The sequence below is a fragment of the Dermacentor andersoni genome, chromosome 9 (genome assembly GCF_023375885.2).
Source record: "Dermacentor andersoni chromosome 9, qqDerAnde1_hic_scaffold, whole genome shotgun sequence".
Taxonomy (NCBI): domain Eukaryota; kingdom Metazoa; phylum Arthropoda; class Arachnida; order Ixodida; family Ixodidae; genus Dermacentor; species Dermacentor andersoni.
This window is the reverse complement of record NC_092822.1, coordinates 136180854-136201148: the sequence shown is the minus strand read 5'-3', so window position 1 is coordinate 136201148 and position 20295 is coordinate 136180854. Positions and strand designations below refer to the sequence as shown.

At 47.0% G+C, this 20295-nt stretch overlaps 1 protein-coding gene across 1 annotated transcript in view; it reads left to right on the top strand.

Annotated features, from left to right (window-relative positions):
* Positions 1-20295, top strand: part of LOC126529785 (uncharacterized) — a 76264-nt gene that overhangs the window by 11987 nt on the left and 43982 nt on the right. The window contains exons 3-4 of the mRNA XM_055069897.1: positions 3286-3315; positions 4893-4979. Coding sequence (XP_054925872.1) covers positions 3286-3315; positions 4893-4979 — 117 coding nt within the window. The remainder of the gene's footprint in view (positions 1-3285; positions 3316-4892; positions 4980-20295) is intronic.

Sequence of the window (20295 nt, the reverse complement as noted above, 5' to 3'; positions counted from 1 at the left end):
GAAACAGGTACTTATGTTAGTTTCTTCAAACAAGGTGGCAAGTTTCCTGTCTCCCACACTCAAAAATAGGTCGGAAAGCACGGGAGCTATACAAGAACCAATAGCGATGCCATCCTTCTGCTCATACACACTGTCACCATATTCGATAAACGCACCATGTAGATATAGTTTTAACAAGTTCACAAAACTAGAAATACTGCACTTGCACACGTCCTGAAATTTGGTGTAGCCCAACGTGTCGATGGCTTCTTCTACTGCTTGTACCACCGCTGGCCTCGGGACACTGTAGAACAAGTCCTTCACGTCTATTGAAAAACAAGACGTCGGCGGGCTACTCTTCAGTGTTGCAATAACTTCGTCAGAGTTGCGGATCAAGAACGGGTCGTCGAAAGGTTAGGAGTTCAAGCAGGCCTGAAGGTAGTCCGCGATGCATCTTTGCCAGGTTCCGCGGTCTTCAACAATCGTCCTAAAAGGGATTACCTTTTTGTGGGTTTTTACCGTGAAAAAATGGCTTCAGAGTGAGTCCTTTGCTTTCTTTCACGCGCTTTGCCAATCTTGTCAAGCCCATGCTTTCACATGTTTTGCCTGCTTCATTTTTCAGTTTTGCAATTGCTTTGTACGTAATGTCGCTTTTTGCGAAGTTCTTACGGATCGCTTCTTGGGCAGATTTTTCGTATTCAGGAGCGTTCATCACGAGAAACACGCCTGTTTTGTCCGAGAGGAGCAGTTTTAGATTTTCTTTCTTGGGGTACCTAGTCACTCTGCTTGTTCCTGCAGGCTTGGGTTTTTCTACTAGGCTCTTTTTCGACACTCCCGTCAAAACTTCTTGGATGCAAGTCACTTTTTCTGGCTCAGGGGTTCTTTCCGCGACTGAGCGTACCATGGCCAGGAACTGTAAATATAAAGTACGAGGAAGCGGAGGAAGGTTAGGGATGTAGAAGCCCGATGTACTCGAAATAACATTTAGTAAAGCAATGAAGGGGGTTAGTTGGTGAACGTTCATGGTTGTTTTGCGCTCAGTTTTACACAGACGATATTAAGGAAGGACAGGACGTGGACGGACGTAGCGCAAACTACCAACTGTTTATTACTGTTAAATAACGCGCTTATATACAAGGAGATATGGCGTGGGGGGGGGGGGGGTATAAAAGATGTGACAAGTTCACGAAATGTGATCATAGTTCGGGTCAGGCATACATCGTTCACTTGCACCCGTTCGCCCTGGCAAACTCGACCTCAGCTTTGATAAGCGCGATGGACGGAGTGCTTACGCACATCAAAAACAAAAACGGAGGGAGAAATATGGGAGGCGCTTGCGATAGCTAAAGAAAAAGAAATGTGCGTAAGCACTCCGTCCATCGCGCTTATCAAAGCTGAGGTCGAGTTTGCCAGGGCGAACGGGTGCAAGTGAACGATGTATGCCTGACCCGAACTATGATCACATTTCGTGAACTTGTCATATCTTTCATACCCCCCCCCCCGCCATATCTCATTGTATATAAGCGCGTTATGTAACAGTAATAAACAGTTGGTAGTTTGCGCTACGTCCGTCCACGTCCTGTCCTTCCTTAATATCGTCTGTGTAAAACTGAGCGCAATATAACCATGAACCTACACGTGTGCAAGGCAGGGTGAAGGATATATTAGCGCGTTCAGTAGCGCTTATACACTCTATCAGGGATTCTAACCAACTAGCCCGCCAACGTGTAAGAACAATGTTCGTCGCATTTTTTCTTCCGTGTTTGCTTTTCGATGTTTACAATTTGGAAGGGAAAATGTATTCCGTTTGCGATGTAATATTTCTGTAGCCTTTGCCTTGGAGGAGGGTGACGAAAAAATTTACAGAAAAAGAAATGGGCAGGCAGGTGTCTTTCTAGTTGTGCGGGGTAATCGTATTCTATGGCATTCGAAAAATCAGGCAGCACATAGTTAATGCTATGTTACTCGCTGTGTGTGTGTGTCTTTCATGTCTTGTGCTCAGTCTTGTTGCCCTGCAGGGTGAACAAGTACCTACTCGGCAAATTTTCCGTTTCGCTGAAGCACGTACTGCTACTAGCCATCCCTGTTACTGCTGCCTAACAATGACTTGCTTTGCTTTGTTACGTTTCACCCTCAAAGACGTTGCTTATCGTTTTAGAATACTGTTCTGCTTACTATGACTGCAAGTATCAGATGGAAAATGAGTTTCATGTGTCCCTCCATTCACCGCCAGCGACTTCGTCGCCAGGCGATATTCGAATCCTCTGCTTCGCTCTCATAGCCATGTTGAGAAAACACAAACAACAATGCGGCAAAAACAAAATTTTGCCGACTGCGCCAACACCTGCAGTTGGACGCAGTAATCACTGCGCTAGGGAATTTGCGCCCGAAGTGTTGAGCGCCACGCGTGCCGTCACAGCGCTGACGCCCGTGCGTGCATATTCCGGATGCGAAACACAGGCCGTGCTGCAAGCGACGACATTGCGTCCGCCGTAAAGTTGTCCCCTAGAACGTGTGACGGTGTCTGCCGCCAGAGCAGCCTGCTGGTGTAGCAGAAATGAATTCAGAAACCGCAGAAGCCCGCTATTATTTGTTTCTGAATTTTGAATTCAAATCTGTGTTTACGTCATGCGTGTGATACGTGAGAGATTATAGGAGAAAAAGCTACACCGAAGCAGGTTGACTACTATGTCGAAATGAATCTAGACAATGGTAGAATACACAAAGATGTAAAGTAGCAGCAAAGGAAAACAGTAGTAGTAGAAAACAGTGATCACAGATAACTGTTGCTACAAGGAGTAGTTACAATAATTAAGAGAAATGTTTATTGCCGTAGTCATGCGCTGAGGTTTATTCTAGTACTAAGAGATCGTCCAGCCATATAATTTGGTCTGGTTTTGCTTAAGAAAGCAAGAAAGGACAGAAATCTCGCAAAAGTTCATATTACGTCAGAAAACTTCAATGAACAGGACATCTGAAGTTACTGTACGTCAAAATAGTTTTCAAGAAATGCTGCCACCTCGCGCAATGTAAAACAACGGCACTGGGCAATGAAAATGAACCAATCCAACAAAATTTGTTTACTTTAGAGACTTGCGAGCAACTTGTACTCTGCCAGACGCCATTGTTGCGTAAAATAAGCGTAAGATAACTTTTATATCACCAATAGCAGTTTCTCGGATAGTCACGCCAATTAAAGAATGATCGAGTACAACTATTCCGGCGCCGTGAATCGTTCCGTGGAAAAGTGTACTGTTGGGTTTGCTGTTGTGAAAATAAAGTATTTGGCACTCTTCTTTTTTTCAGAGGCAAAACACGGCAAGGGAAAAGCAAAAGGTGGGTACAATGGTTGATTGTCATTGACTTCATTAATGTGATCGGCAACTCATTCACATTGCTTTAAGAAACGCGAAGCGTGGGCCTCTCTGAACGTGCAAGCAAGTTGGGTTTCAGGTAAAAGTAACACTGAAGAGAAGAGAGAGAACGCCGGTAGTGATGTGCTCAGATTGCAACATCACTTCATGTTGTCCAGTGCACTTAGCACGCCCCTGAGTTTTTATTAGGAACCTGCGATTTACCTTAATAACGGGTACGGATTTTGTACCGGGGATTGTGCAGTTTAGAGAGGTAATGGGGCGCAACGTTTTATTCGCCGAAGTAATATTATTGCTATGTTTTTGCCATGTTATATTGTTTTTCTGGTGGAGGTCATGCGACAGTGAACAGTTCGAGTCCAAAATAAATGTGTTATGAGAGACGTCTGTTTAGTGGTGGTGTAGGTGGTGCTGCGCGTTGTAGCCGCAGGTGGGTTCAGCCTGGCGATCGAGGCCGGCAAATGCTCCGTGTTTCTTGCAGTGTGACGGGTGACTGCCGCGTGTAGAACAGATCGGGGTATGTGAGAAACGCAAAAAAAGAAGGCGCGCAGCTGCCTTGCGAGCGCAATCGTTCTCTCGATGTCCGACAAGCAGGGACGGATGACTTCGCCAATGTCGGCGGCGAAACCACCCAACCAGCGCAACTGCTTTGGGGGCAGCGGATGAAAACCTGCATAAACGAGATCGATGCGACAAAGCAAAAAGAGACAGAAAAGACAAGTATATGCGGAATGAGTCATCCATAGAATCCACATGTCATGGATATCCATGACATCACGCGGTGACATGACATCCATGACAACACGCGGTGTTATTGTTGTTAGTTACAGTTGTTGCAACAACATTGAGAGAGAGGCCATATCTGGCGGTAGGATTGCAGCCTGTATGCGTTTCCCGATAAATCTGGCGAAACCGCTGCCAGTGCCTCCAGTTTGGAGGCTACTAATCGAAAGGCTCTACACTATACATGGGGCCATAAATTAATTAGGATGTGGAGTCGGTGTCGTGGAGCATTTTCCCTGCTCGAAAGATACGGAGAGGGCGGAAAGCTGTTCCCTTTATCAGCCAGTGACTTGCAGCTCACGAACTTCAACGGGTGCCACAAGAAGCAGCCAGGACTGCACAATATTCACAATCCTTCCCTTTGACAAGGGCTTAACATCTACATCACACGTAAAATCAATTGAATTGTCTGGTTTTACCTACCAAAACAACCACGATCTGATGATGAGGCGTTGTGTGGAGTCCAGCGAACCATGCAGCCCAATCGAACGTGCGAGCCTCAGCAGAGCGCTGCCACTGGGGCGGCGTTGCGGCTAAGCCAACACCACCACGGCGTCGTAGCCACGACGAATGCGATGCAGCTTATTCCTACTCTTACGGTAAAGGTCACAGCAGTTAGTCACACTGCGGGAATCCACTTGAACACTTGCATGCTGAGCTGTTTACAAAACTGCGTCAAAAGGAAGTGTCCTCGGCGGCACTCTGTAACGGTGCGGTTTGCATGCAGCTGTTGAACGGAAAATTCTGTTGATGCAGTGGTGATTGTGGATGCGTACCCGGAAAGGCGACCTGTGTACGACTACCCAGCTCCTCGGCCGTCGTACGACTACGGGCCGACCTACGGTAAGCATTCTTCGGGCGGATGACGTTGGCTGAGACATTCTTCGCTTGTTCCAACTGCATCTGTCGCTGTGGTCTTTGGTGGAACCTTCTTCGCAGGGCTTATTCATGGCCCGCTATATGCAGCACCGCGTTACATGTTATAGACTTCGTGATATTCTCTACGTAACTTTTGCAGAATGTTTATTCGAGTACTTCAAATAAATTAATTTCATTCGCGCCGTGCGTAAGATCTCCATGATATTCTATACTTGAGTCGTATCTATAGTCTTATTTATAGGCAGAGCACACTTAACCCTGCGTTACGTCTTTATTCACCCCGCAGGGGCGTCTGCGCAAGCAGGCGTTTGGTGCGTTGCGACACCACGTACCCGAGCACACGAGGGTTGGACCCTCCCGCGTGTAGCCGTGCGCGGCTTAGCCGTGTCCGGGGAAAAGGGGATCCTGGGGGTTGAGCCAATGCCGGGTGTTTGGACCTTTACGGCCCCTCGGCGGCGGCAACACACCCCTTTGGCCTCGGCTTCACGTAGACGGCACCCCCGGACTGACCCACCCGGGGGAAATCGGTAGTTGCCTCTTCCTGTCTCTCTCTTCCTCTAATCTTCGTCTTTCTCTTACTTTTTCATCTTTCCTGTCTCCTCCTAGCTTCCGTTTACTTCCATTTTTCCAGGCAGCAAGGGTTAACCTTGTGTGAGTAGCCAACCTTGGTTATATCATATTTGGTTATAGCGGTAGCGTACAGCTGGCGCTTGTAGGCCCTGTTTTACAGGCCCTGCAGCGTCCCCTTGTTGGGCTCCATGGTGGGTGGCTGGCGCTACTGCTGAAAAATACACTCCCACTTATGGCTAGTTCTTTCCCTCCACTATCTGATCGCTCCCTGAAAAGGGGGCGCACCGAAGAAATCTTTGAATTTTTTGGACGCCAAAAAGAAACTTTCCCGCGATTCCATGTAATCCATTCTGAAAAACAAGGAAAACAAGCTCGAACAATCTCACCTTTTGTTGTTTCAAAAACTCTAACTCAGGCATTTGGACCAGGATATAAAGCATCAAAGATGGCTAGCGGTGATCTCCTTTTGGAGCTCCGCGACAAAAAACAACACGAGAAACTGCCTAACCTTCTATCATTTGGAGATATCCCAGTCACAGTTACCCCGCACCGCACGATGAACACCACCCGTGGTGTAGTTTCGGATGATGACCTGATGGAACTTACGGACGCTGAACTATTAGAAGGCTGGAGCGACCAAAATGTAATCAATGTTAAGAGAATTCTGCTAAGGCGCGATGGAAAAGAGATTAAAACAAAAAATCTAATTCTCACCTTTGGTACAAGTGTGCTCCCTGAGAGTATTGAGACAGGATATGTGAAGCTCCGGGTCAGACCATATGTTCCAAACCCTCTGAGATGTTTTAAATGCCAGCGATTTGGCCACAGCTCATCGAACTGCCGCGGCCGCCAAACCTGTGCAAAATGCAGTGCTCATGAGCACTCCGCTGAATCGTGTGAAAACACTCTCCACTGTGTGAACTGTGATGGGGAGCACGCCGCGTACTCGCGGTCGTGCCCATCTTGGAAAAAAGAGAAAGAGATTGTAACGATCAAAGTAAAAGAAAACATAAGTTTCAAAGAAGCACGCAGGCGGGTATCCTTCCTGCCAAAGCACACCTTTGCCGATGTGGCGCGTCAGGGGGCAGCGCCACAACGGTTTCCGGCGGCTGTCCGACCCACACCCAGTGAGGCGGCAGCGACGCCATCCGCCCCCCCGGCGGCTGCAGCTGACGCTGCTACGCCAACACAGCAGACGGGGCCATCGACCCCGAAGGTGGGCGCAGCCGAGGCTGCCTCAAGCTCCCCGGCCCCTTCAAGCGCTGGCAACAGCCGGCGCAGCCAAATCCCTCGGGGAGCCCCATCGACCTCTGGGCTGGTGGGCGCAGGGGTCTTGCCCTCCAAGGCAGGACTCTCTCTTGTAAGTTCTCGCTCGCAAGAGCACGTGTCCGGCGCCTCACAAGAGGCAATGGACACAACACCTATCCTCAAGGCGCACCAAGCGCCTAAGGAGCGGCGAGGCTCCCTCGAACGCTCCAGAAAGAGCAGAACCCCCGTTACAGGGCCTCGAAAGAGCCCTGTAACCTAAGGCATCACCTCCCTTTCCGTACACACAGCACTTATTTACATTAAAAATGGATACACAAATTATTCAATGGAACATTAGAGGTCTCCTTACAAACCTTGATGATTTGCAAGAACTCATCCACAAACATAATCCAAAAGTGCTGTGTTTACAGGAAACACATTTAAAATCCAGACACACAAACTTTCTCCGTACGTATGTCACGTTTCGCAAAGATCGCGATGATGCCGTCGCATCATCGGGTGGTGTTGCGATTCTCACTCATAAAAATATAGCATGTCAGCCTTTACAGCTTCGAACGCCCCTTGAAGCAGTGGCGGTGCGAGTTGTTCTGCTAAACAAACTCATCACTATTTGCTCGCTTTATATACCCCCACATTACAAGTTAACTAAACATGAATTTCAGTCCATTATAGATGAATTGCCAGAACCCTATGTTGTTCTTGGCGACTTCAATGCACACAACTACCTGTGGGGCGACCCTCGTATAGATGCGCGAGGACGTCTTATCGAACAGTTCCTTTTCTCTTCTGGTGCTTGTCTTCTGAATAAGAAGGAAGCGACATACTATTCTCTTGCAAACAGAACATTTTCTTCAATAGATCTTAGCTTAGTCTCCCCGTCACTACTGTCTGAACTTGAATGGGAAGTCAACGACAATCCTTACGGGAGCGACCACTTCCCTATACTACTAAGAACATATAAAGAAAACGAATCTCTACCACAGGCTCCCAGGTGGAAAATCGATACAGCCGACTGGGAGAAATTCCGAACTCTCACCAGGATCTCATGGAATGACATGTCCTCTTTAGAAATTGATGCTGCCGTTCAGTACTTTACAGCCTTCATTATAGATGCCGCATCTAAATGCATATCTGAAGTAAACGGTTTCGCATGCAAACGGCGCGTCCCGTGGTGGAACGACAAATGTAGGACCGCCCGTAAGAAACAAAACAAAGCGTGGGGGTTGCTACGCACCTCTCCCACTGCGGAGAATCTCATTAACTTTAAAAAAGCAAAATCCGAAGGAAGGAGAACGCGCCGACAGGCCAGAAGAGAGAGTTGGCAGAAGTTCTTATCGGGTATCAACTCTTATACAGAGGAGGGGAAAGTCTGGAACAGGGTTAACAGGATAAAAGGACGACAAACTTATTCACTCCCCCTGGTAAACACTCAAGGCGATACCCTGCTTGAACAAGCAGACTCACTTGGGGAGCACTTTCAGAGCGTGTCAAGTTCCACCAATTATTCAAACCCCTTTCTCAAATATAAACAAATAGAAGAATGCAAGCCACTCATAAGAAAGTGTCGGCAGGATGAACCGTACAACCGCCCCTTTACTATTGCAGAGTTGAGAGCTGCCTTGAGCTCATGCAAGAGCTCTGCAGCAGGATCTGACAGAATCATGTACGAAATGCTGAAAAACTTACACAATGACACGCAAGTGACACTACTTACACTTTTCAACACTCTCTGGGACGCAGGGTACCTTCCGACCGCATGGAAAGAAGCCATTGTGGTCCCTGTTTTAAAACAAGGGAAAGATCCTTCCTCAGTGGCAAGCTACCGCCCGATAGCCCTCACAAGTTGCATGTGTAAGGTATTTGAAAAAATGATAAATCGGCGATTGATCCATTTCCTTGAACAGAACAAAATGCTTGATCCTTATCAGTGTGGCTTCCGAGAAGGGCGCTCCACAACCGACCATCTTGTACGTATTGAAGGAAATATCCGGGACGCATTTATACATAAACAGTTCTTCCTCTCGATATTTCTCGATATGGAAAAGGCCTATGACACGACGTGGCGATACGGGATCTTGCGAGACTTATCGGAAATGGACATTCATGGTAATATGCTAAACATAATAAAAAACTACTTGTCCAATCGTACCTTCCGGGTGAAAGTCGGCAATGTGCTGTCACGTCCTTTTACACAAGAAACAGGTGTACCCCAGGGAGGCGTGCTCAGTTGCACACTTTTTATTGTTAAAATGACAACGCTTCGTGCTTCCTTACCACCAGCCATTTTGTATTCCGTCTATGTGGATGACATTCAAATAGGCTTCAAATCCTGTAACCTCACAGTATGTAAGAGACAGGTACAGCATGGTTTGAACAAGGTGTCAGGGTGGGCAGAGAAAAATGGTTTTAAAATCAATCCTCAAAAGAGTTCTTGTGTGCTGTTTACAAGGAAGAGAGGCCTTGTTCCGGATCCTTGCTTACAAATGTGTGGACAACAGATACCTGTAAACAAAGAGCACAAATTTCTAGGTGTTATACTTGACAATAGACTCACGTTCGCCCCACACATTAAACACCTCAAACAAAAGTGTCTGAAAACAATGAACCTAATGAAACTTCTATCCCAGACTACGTGGGGTAGTGACAGGAAGTGCCTAATGAATCTGTATAAGAGCCTCATCCGGTCACGATTAGATTATGGTGCCGTGGTATATAACTCTGCCGCCCCAAGCGCGCTAAAGATGCTAGACCCGGTTCACCATCTAGGCATCCGTTTAGCCACGGGCGCCTTTAGAACAAGCCCGATTGAAAGTCTATATGCCGAATCAAATGAATGGTCTCTCCACCTACAGAGATCATACAACAGCTTTACGTATTTCCTTAAAGTACGCTCAGATCCTGAACATCCATGTTTTGATACCGTTACCGATATGACGTGCGCTACACTTTTCAGCAATCGCCCCTCTATAAGACAGCCTTTCTCGCTGCGTGTGAAGGAGCTTAGCAATGAAATGCATGTCCCACTCCTCGAGCATCGCTTAATGCACAAAATCAAGCTCTTACCTCCTTGGGAGTGGCAGGTGATACAATGTGACATATCCTTCATAAAAGTTACAAAGCACGCTCCTGAGGACGAAATCAGAATGCATTTCCTAGAACTTCAGTACAAACACTCCTGCGCAGATTTCTACACAGACGCTTCAAAGTCAAATACCGGGGTATCTTATGCAGCCGTCGGCCCATCCTTCTCGGAATCCGATGTACTACATCCGGAAACAAGCATCTTTACGGCTGAGGCCTACGCAGTACTCTCTGCCGTGAAGCACATAAGAAGATCAAAACTCTCAAAAGCAGCGATCTATACAGACTCTCTAAGCGTCGTGAAGGCCTTAATGTCACTCTACAAACATAAAAATCCCGTATGCAATGAACTGTACTCGGTATTATGTAAAGCCTACTCATCTAACCAGAATATCATAATATGCTGGGTCCCTGGCCATAGGGGAATCGAAGGTAACGTTCTCGCGGACGAGATGGCCACGTCTATCACATCGCAAGCTGTTAACCCTACCGCTGATGTGCCTGTCACAGACCTGAGGCCTTTCTTACGAAATAAACTGCGAAATCACTGGCAGTGCACGTGGGACGCGCAAACAAATAACAAACTGCACGTCATAAAGCCCCAGTTAGGTTTTTGGCCCTCCCCAACGAAATGTCGGCGAACAGATGTCCTATTCTGTCGCCTCAGAATAGGACACACATTTGGGACCCATCATTTTCTACTTACTGGAATTGAACCTCCAACCTGTGGTAGATGCGGTGAGAGGCTGACCGTCCTCCATGTCCTCTTGGAGTGTCGGAAAGCCGAACCTGAAAGAATGAAACATTTTCCGCTTGCATACCGTAATTACATCCCTCTACACCCGGCTATGTTTATTGGTAAGGAACCGCTTTTTAACACCAAGGCAGTCCTCGACTTCTTAAAGGATGTAGTTCTACACGTTATAAGCCCATTAAATTCGTAGAGCATCCTCACTCCAGAGGATGCCGCTGCGATAATTGTTTTGAATAGCACATGCCTCCAGGCCCTTGTGCTTCAAGGGCTCTAAGGAGGTAGTAGTGCTCTAGCATTTCTTATATACTGATATATTTTACCTATCGCATCATTCTTTTTATATGCATCTATATGTTCATAGTACAAGTCATACGTCATCGCCATAATTTTATTACACATATTTTACGCACTTTAGAGCGTATATTTTAAGGCCTCTTTACAGCCACGTCACACCAATTTCATAGTAATCATAGTTACACTGCACACCCACTACCACAGACATGGCGCTCTTTGGCCACACCTGGCCCTTGCGCCACAAAACCCCATACATCATCATCATCGTCTTTATTCACACTCGCATACCGAAGTATCTTGTGCATATGCTTACGAATTTCTCATCTGTGAGAACCTATGTATATATTTCACCCGGTTTCAGTAGACGTGTCGCTTGTCAGTCAGCGCTCACTCTTCTCTTCTGTCCGTACGTATAAATTGCGTAAGAGCATGATTATAGTACATGCAGAGGTAAAACAAAAACAACGCGTGGAGATTCCAGAGGCGATAGGGCTTGCTATTCCAGTAGAAAAGTAGAATGAACTCAATAGTATTTCCCAAGAACGATTACCGCTCGGAAGAATACTAAGCCTTACGACTTGATGAAAGCAGGTCCGTTCTTTTGCTATCGCGTTCCTTTCGTCTCGGTTGGACTCAATTATCGAGGGAAGGCGAACACAAGCATTTGGCCGAAGCGTTGTCTTGGGACTAAGCGGACCTTTACAATGGCTGTCCTTTCTTTTCAGAGGTCTTGTGCTTCTCCACTTTAGAAGTAAGAGATTCGCAATAAATCATTACTTAGGAATGTTATCTCACCAATTCTAGACAATCGCCAACCAACGGTAGAGCATTTTACACATGATATTGGCATTAGAGAATTTAGAGTTGAAGGCACCGTTCGTGCGTTGCGTGGAGCTTGGGAACAATTGACACGTGCGACGTATTTATATCGAGGCATGCAAACTCTACGCTAGAAAAAGGAATAGCTCTGTTTATACTCTAGTGCGTGTAAAACTAACATATATAAGGAAACCATGCAGATCCAGCGCATACATCGGAATCGGTGTGACGCGATGATCTCGCGAAGCGGGTAATCAAACGCTGTACAACTGCTCGTTTTCGGAAACAGCGATTATGCGTCTGCCGCGTCACCGCGGATGAACTGTCTCCGGGATCGGCCCACTTTGCTATCGCTCTGCTTCTAGCGTCGGCACACTCGGCGGGAAAACGACCGAGCAGATGCGGCGATCCCGGGGGCATAGGAAGGTACGTTTTAGTTAGGTAACTCCCCGCAGGGGCGTCTGCGCAAGCAGGCGTTTGGTGTGTTGCGACACCACGTACCCGCGCACACGAGGGTTGGACCCTCCCGCGTGTAGCCGTGCGCGGCTTAGCCGTGTCTGGGGAAAAGGGGATCCTGGGGGTTGAGCCGATGCTGGGTGTTTGGACCTTTAAGGCCCCCCTGCGGAGGCAACACACCCCTTTGGCCTCTGCTTCACATAGACGGCACCTCCAGACTGACCCACCTGGAGGACATCGGCAGTCGCCTTTTCCTGTCTCTCCCTCCTCAAATCTTCGTCTTTATCTCTCACTTTTTGACCTTTCCTGTCTCCTTCTCTCTTCTATTTACTTCCTTTCTCCTGGCGGCAAGGGTTAACCCTGTGTGGCTATCCAACCTTGGCTACACCATATTTGGTTATAGCGGCGGCGTACGGCTGGCGTCGTGCAGACTTGCATGCAAGCTCTGCCGCGTCCCCTCGTTGGGCTCCCTGGTGGGCGGTCGGCGCTGTTGCCGAATTTTGATATATTTTCATGGAAACTTCTTTCCCCAAACTTCCTGATCGCCGTCAGAAACGAGGGCGCACCGAAGATCTCTCAATTTTTCGGACGACAAGTCCATAACTTTCCCGGATTCCACGTTATTCACTCAGAAAAGCCACACAAACTAGTGCGTAACATTTCACCGTTCCTTGTTTCGAAGTGTTTGACTGATGTTTTTGGAACAGGATATAAGGCGTCGAGAATGACAAGTGGTGATCTCCTCTTGGAGCTCCACGATCAGAAGCAGTACGAGAAACTGCCGAAACTTGTGTCATTTGGGGAGACCCAAGTGACAGTAACCCCGCACCGTACCATGAACACCACCCGCGGCGTCGTTTCGGACGATGACTTGCTAGAGCTCACTGAAGCTGAACTCTTGGAGGGCTTCAGTGAACAGAATGTCATAAATGTTAAGCGAATTAAGATGAGGCGAGACGGTAAAGAGATCAAGACGAAACACCTTATACTCACTTTCGGTTCAAGTGTCCTCCCCGAGTCCATCGAGGCCGGTTATATCAAACTTCGTGTTAGGCCATACGTGCCCAATCCTCTTAGATGCTTTAAGTGCCAAAGGTTCGGCCACAGCTCACAGAACTGTCGAGGCCGGATGACTTGTGCCAAGTGTAGTGAAAACGAACACTCCTCTGAAACATGCCAGGATACCCCACGCTGTGCCAACTGTGATGGCGAGCATGCCGCATACTCGTGGTCATGCCCGTCTTGGAAGAAAGAAAAAGAAATAGTCACAATCAAAGTAAAAGAAAATATCACCTTCAAAGAGGCACGCAGGCGGGTTGCATACCTTCCTAAGGCCAGCTTTGCCGAAGTGGCGCGTCAGGGGGCAGCGTCACGCCGGCCTCCGGCGGCTGTCCGACCCACAAGCCGTGAGTGGGCAGTTACGCCATCTGCTCCCGCGGCGGTTGCAGCTAGCGCTGCTCCGTCAACCGAGAAGGGACCATCGACCCCGAAGGTGGGCGCAGCCGAGGCTGCTCCAACCCCCTCAGCCCCTTCCAGCGCTGGCAACAGCCGGCGCAGCCAAATCCCTCAGGGAGCCCCATCGACCTCCGGGCTGGTGGGCGCAGGGGTCTTGCCCTCCAAGGCGGGACTCCCCCTGAAAACCTCTCGCTCGCAAGAGCACGAGTCCGGAGCCTCACTAGAGGCAATGGACACAGCACCTATCCTCAAGGCGCACCAAGCGCCTAAGGAGCGCCGAGGCTCTCTCTAACGCTCCAGAAAGGGCAGAACTCCCGTTACAGGACCTCGAAAGGGCTCTGTAATTTAATCTCTGTAATTTACATAATCACTACTTCTGTTTCTGTACACACAGTACCTACTGACCTCCAATATGGATACACAAATCATACAATGGAACGTCAGAGGTCTTCTTAGGAACCTTGATGTGCAGGAACTCATCCACCAACACAATCCAAAAGTGCTGTGTTTACAGGAAACACACATAAGATCCAAACACACAAACTTTCTCCGACAGTACATAACTTTTCGCAAAGATCGCGATGATGCTCTCGCATCATCGGGCGGTGTCGCCATTGTTATCCATAAGAGCATTGCGTGTCAACTTTTACAGCTACAAACGCCTCTCGAAGCAGTGGCGGTTCGAGCTGTTCTCCTAAACAAACTGATCACCATTAGCTCTCTTTACATACCCCCACATTACAAATTAGCGAAACATGAATTTCAATCCTATATAGATCAATTGCGAGAACCTTATGTTGTTATGGGCGATTTCAATGCGCACAGCTCCCTGTGGGACGACTCTCGTATTGATGCGCGAGGTCGCCTCGTTGAACAATTCCTTTTTTCGTCCGGTGCGTGTCTGCTGAATAAGAAGGAACCCACTTATTACTGTCTCGCAAACAGAACCTTTTCTTCAATTGATCTTAGTATAGTCTCCCCGTCATTACTGGCCGAACTTGAATGGGAAGTTAACGACAATCCTTAAGGGAGCGACCACTTCCCCATACTCCTAAGAACATATAAAGAATGCGAATATCTACCACAGGCTCCTAGGTGAAAAATCGATACAGCCGACTGGCAGAAATTCCGAACTCTCACTAGGATCTCATGGAATGACATGTCTTCTTTAGGAATTGATGCTGCTGTGCAGTATTTTACAGCCTTCATTATAGATGCAGCATCTAAATGCATATCTGAAGTAAGTGGTCTCGCATGCAAACGACGCGTCCCGTGGTGGAACGACGAATGTAGGACCGCCCGTAAGAAACAAAACAAAGCATGGGGGTTGCTACGCGCCTCTCCCACTGCGGAGAATCTTATTAACTTTAAAAAAAGTAAAATCCAAAGGCAGGCGAACCCGCCGACAGGCCAGAAGAGAAAGCTGGCAGAAGTTTTTATCGGGCATCAACTCGTACACAGATGAGGCCAAAGTCTGGAACAGGGTTATTAGGATAATAGGACAATCACTCCCTCTGGTAAACACACGAGGCGATACCCTGCAAGATCAGGCAGACTCACTTGGGGAGCACTTTGAGAGCGTCTCGAGCTCAACCCATTATTCTCAGTCCTTTCTCAAATATAAACAAACAGAAGAATGTAAGCCAATAATTAGAAAATCCAGACAGGATGAACCCTATAACCGGCCTTTCAGTATTGCCGAGTTGAGAGCTGCCTTGAATACATGCAAAAACACTGCGCCGGGACCTGACAGTCATGTATGACATGATCAGAAACTTACATACTGACACGCAATTTACACTACTTACACTTTTTAACACTCTGTGGGCTGCGGGATACCTCCCATCTACATGGAAAGAGGCGATTGTGGTTCCTGTCCTGAAGCAGGGAAAAGACCCCTCCTTGGAAGCAAGTTATCGTCCGATAGCTCTTACGAATTGTCTGTGTAAGCTCTTTGAAAAAATGATTAATCACAGACTCGTACACTTCCTTGAATTCAACAATATACTCGATCCCTATCAGTGTGGCCTCAGACAAGGGCGGTCAACAACAGATCATCTTGTGCGCATTGAAGGATGTATTCGCGATGCCTTTGTACACAAACAGTATTTCCTCTCCATATTCCTCGATATGGAGAAGGCATATGATACAACATGGCGTTACGGGATCCTGCGAGACTTGTCGGGAATGGGCATGTGTGGAAATACGTTGAAAATAATTGAAAGCTATTTGTCCAATCGTACCTTCCGTGTAAAAGTCGGCAATGCCCTGTCACGTCCCTTTACGCAGGAAACTGGTGTACCCCAGGGAGGCGTGCTCAGCTGCACTCTCTTTATCGTTAAGATGAACACACTACGTGCTTCACTACCGCCTGCCATCTTTTAGTCCGTATACGTAGACAATATACAAATAGGCTTCAAATCCTGCAACCTCACAGTATGCGAAAGACAGGTACAGCAGGGTTTGAACAAGGTTTCCAAGTGGCCAGACGAAAACGGATTTAAGGTCAATCCCCACAAAAGTTCTTGTGTTCTCTTCACAAGAAAGAGAGGCCTAGTCCCAGATCCTTGCGTAGAACTGGGCGGACAACAAATTGCTGTAAACAAAGATCACAAATTTCTTGGTGTTATACTTGACTCCAGGCTTACTTTCATTCCTCACATAAAACATCTTAAAGAAAAATGTCTTAGAACAATGAACTTACTTAAAATCCTATCCCACACAACGTGGGGTAGCGACAGACAGTGTTTATTGAATATTTACAAGAGCCTTGTTCAATCACGGTTAGATTATGGTGCCGTAGTATATCACTCTGCCGCACCGAGCGCACTTAAGATGTTAGACCCCGTTCACCATCTGGGTATCCGTCTGGCCACTGGCGCATTTAGGACAAGCCCTGTTGAAAGCCTATATGTAGAGTCAGATGAGTGGCCACTCCATCTTCGGAGAACAAACATCAGCTTCACGTATTTTCTCAAGGTTCGCTCTAACAAGGAACATCCGTGTTTCGCAACCGCTAACGACTTGACGTGTGAAACACTTTTTCGTAACAGACCCTCTATGAGACTTCCTTTCTCACTGCGTGCAAGAGAACTTTGCGCGGAAATGGATGTCCCAGTTCTCGAACAACGCCTAATGCCTCCAGCTAAGCTAGTACCACCCTGGGAGTGGCAGCTGACAGAGTGTGACACATCCTCTGTAGAGGTCACTAAACATGCTCCAGAGACACATATCAAAATGCATTTCTTGGAGCTCCAGTACAAGTACTCGTGCACAGAGTATTACACAGACGCTTCTAAGTCGCATGCCGGGGTGTCCTACGCAGCCATTGGTCCATCCTCCTCGGAATCCGGTGTACTGCACCCTGAAACAAGTATATTTGCGGCTGAGGCCCATGCGCTATTGTCGGCTGTGAAACATATCAGAAAATGAAATATTAAAAAAACAATTTTATATACAGACTCCCTAAGCGTCGTGAGAGCCTTGAAATCACACTGTAAACACAGAAACCCCGTAATTACTGAGCTCTATTCCATTCTCTGTAGAGCGTATATGTCCAACCAGCATGTCATCATATGCTGGGTGCCAGGTCATAGGGGCATCGAAGGTAATGTTCTGGCGGACCAGATGGCCACGTCAGTTGCATCGCATTCTGCTAATCCCACCGCTGCAGTTCCTGTCACAGATTTGAAGCCCTTGTTACGGAGGAAACTACGGAACCATTGGCAACGCCTATGGGACGCGGAAACAAGTAATAAGCTCCACGTGATAAAGCCACAGTTAGGATTCTGGCCCTCTGTAACAAAATCACACCGAACAGATGTTCTATTCTGTCGTCTCAGAATAGGACACACATTCGGCACCCATAATTTTCTACTCACCGGAAATGACCCTCCAACCTGCGGTAGATGCGAGGAGAGGCTTACCGTCCTCCACGTCCTCCTGGAGTGCCGGAAAGCCGAATTTGAAAGAAAGAAACATTTTCCCTTAGCATACCGGCAGCACATTCCCCTTCATCCAGTAATGTTACTCGGCCCAGAACCGCTATTTGACACCAACGCAGTCCTAAGTTATCTGAAAGATGTTGTTTTGCATGTTGTTAGCCCCACATGTTCGTAGCGCCTGCTCTCTTCAGAGGATGGCGCTGTGATAGTTCTTTGGTATAGCACGTGCCTCTAGGCCCTTGTGTTTCAAGGGCTCTGGCGAGGCAGCAGTGCTCCAAGTAATTTTACTATCTTATATATTTTCTATTTTGCATCATTCTCCTACGATGGATTTTAATGTTCATAGTATTCGTCATTAATCATCGCCATAATTTTATAGCACGTAGATTTTACGCACTTTACAGCGACTATTTTTAGGCTACTTTACAGCCAAGTCACATCTTCCATAAAACATCTTCAACATTACCACTTTCAATGGCGCTCTTTGGCCAAACCTGGCCCTTGCGCCACAAAACACCACACATCATCATCATCAGTTAGGTAACTACGCGCTTCAAGTCGTATGCTTGTCGCACTTATGATATTCAGGTACGCTTTGCTGTTTCACTGCGTAAATACAGAGTGAAGATAGCCAGCCATTTCTGCGGGCGTAGTACAGGAGGAGCTATATTGACTTGTTTTTTGTGCGCGTGAGTTATTCCGCCAGACGACAGCACCCAGCTGCAGCAGTCGCGGTAAAAGACTGAGCGTTTGATGCTGGTTAGTTGTAGGTATTTACGGAAAAATAGAAATATTGGATTGTGATGAGTTACGCTCACTTCATAAACCCCTGCACATACTTCCCCCTCGTTGTTAAATAGCATGAGGTCAATAATTTATTCTGAGTGGTTAGGGTTGCAGTGGAAATACCATTTTTAAGGTTAGGTGGCTCAAGAAAATACAAATCTGACCTATATTTACATATATTATTATTATTTCTACTACATGGAATCAAAGGAAGCTGTTAGAGATAACATGAGAAATTCCATAGTGTAGCGGAAAGCACCAACACACGAAGAGAGCGGATGGCCACCCACTGTGACGCCACACCTCATCAGAGTGCATCAGCTAGAAGCTCCTCGAAAGAAGGTGAAAATAAATCTTCAACAAACAGTGCAACTGAACCGCCACGGGAAGCACTCTGCCGAAGCGTAGATGCCATTGTGCGTCCATGTAAATGTGGGTTTCGCCTTCTTTCAGCCGCGGTTGTGGCGTCAAGTGAATTTATGTTGGGATACGTACACGGCTAGGTCGTCTAAATTAATACCGAGAAGGTAGCGATCTTGCTCAAGACATGGTAGCGTCAATTCCAGTGCTCGTTCTTTTGTTCATGTGTCGTCAGTGGTGCGAGCGGCGTTCGCCGGGGGCTGGGAACGGTGGACGATAGTATAATTCAGTGAGATGAATTCTGACATCATACCAGCTAAGAATTCATCCCGAGTGGTTTGAGCAGGAGAAGCTTTAAAATGGAAAGCGTTTTGGGGATGCTTATACAATGGCGGGATTATGAAACCGCTGTACGAACGCTTAAACTTGGAATGTATGCTTAAATATGTATTTTTGGAATATGCTTCCCCAAAAATCACACCTGCGTCATTCTTCCACTGGTCGGACCCTGTAGCGCCGGAGGGTGGTTCCGTCGATGTCTCTACATTCTGCATTATATTAACGAATTCTGAGAGATTATAGCAACTCTGCATACTGGTTTTCATGACTGTGCTATAGGATAATTCTTGTTTCTGGCGTGTTTTAGGGCATGAATATTTCCTTTGAATGATAAATGTGGTAGTACTTCTTTAAACCTGTATAATTATTTATTTGTGTTTGAAGTAACATTCTTTGTTGTGCAAAGGATGCCAGTGTTTACTTTATAGTTGCGCACTTGCCCCTTGACTTAGCGTAGTGAACTTGACATGCGAAGATAATAGCGCAAGAACTTCAGTATAACGGTAGACCTTGTTTCTCTAGGTTTTCTATAATTGGTCGAAAAACCTTTTTGTTACGCGCATATTTATATCACTTTAAATATAGGTCTTCTACAACAAATAAACCTTCCAGCTTTTGAGAAGACATATAAAAACGATTCGTATATCGCATATACGCACAAAAAAGAAGGCGTATTAGCACAATGTGAGTCTAACAAACTGGTGTACTGATGCTGACAAAACACTCAAGAAAGATGAAATTTCCTGCCAGCCTCCCTGAAGTGAGCGATAGATCCTCCCCGGCCAGCGAGAGCCGAGCAAGGACTGCGTACACGGCGATCGGTGGCAGCTATTTACTGCCTGCACTGGGAGTCGCCATTGGCGCACCCAAAACAATGAGCTAGGTGACGCAATCGAAAGAGAACAGACGAACTGAGGAGGTATGCACACAGCAAAACTTCCAATATCTACGGTAATATAAAACACTGAAAAGGTTGTCGAGGACATGTTTTTTTTAATTGCAGCGCAGTCATTCCATCATGCCCTTCATGTGTGAGGCAAAGGTGTTTTAAAGCGCTTCTAAATCTTATTGACAAAAGTCAGATGGAACACCCCGTATATTGCAATCAGATGTTCACAAATTTCGGGTGTCGACCAGAACTCCGTGCTTGTGC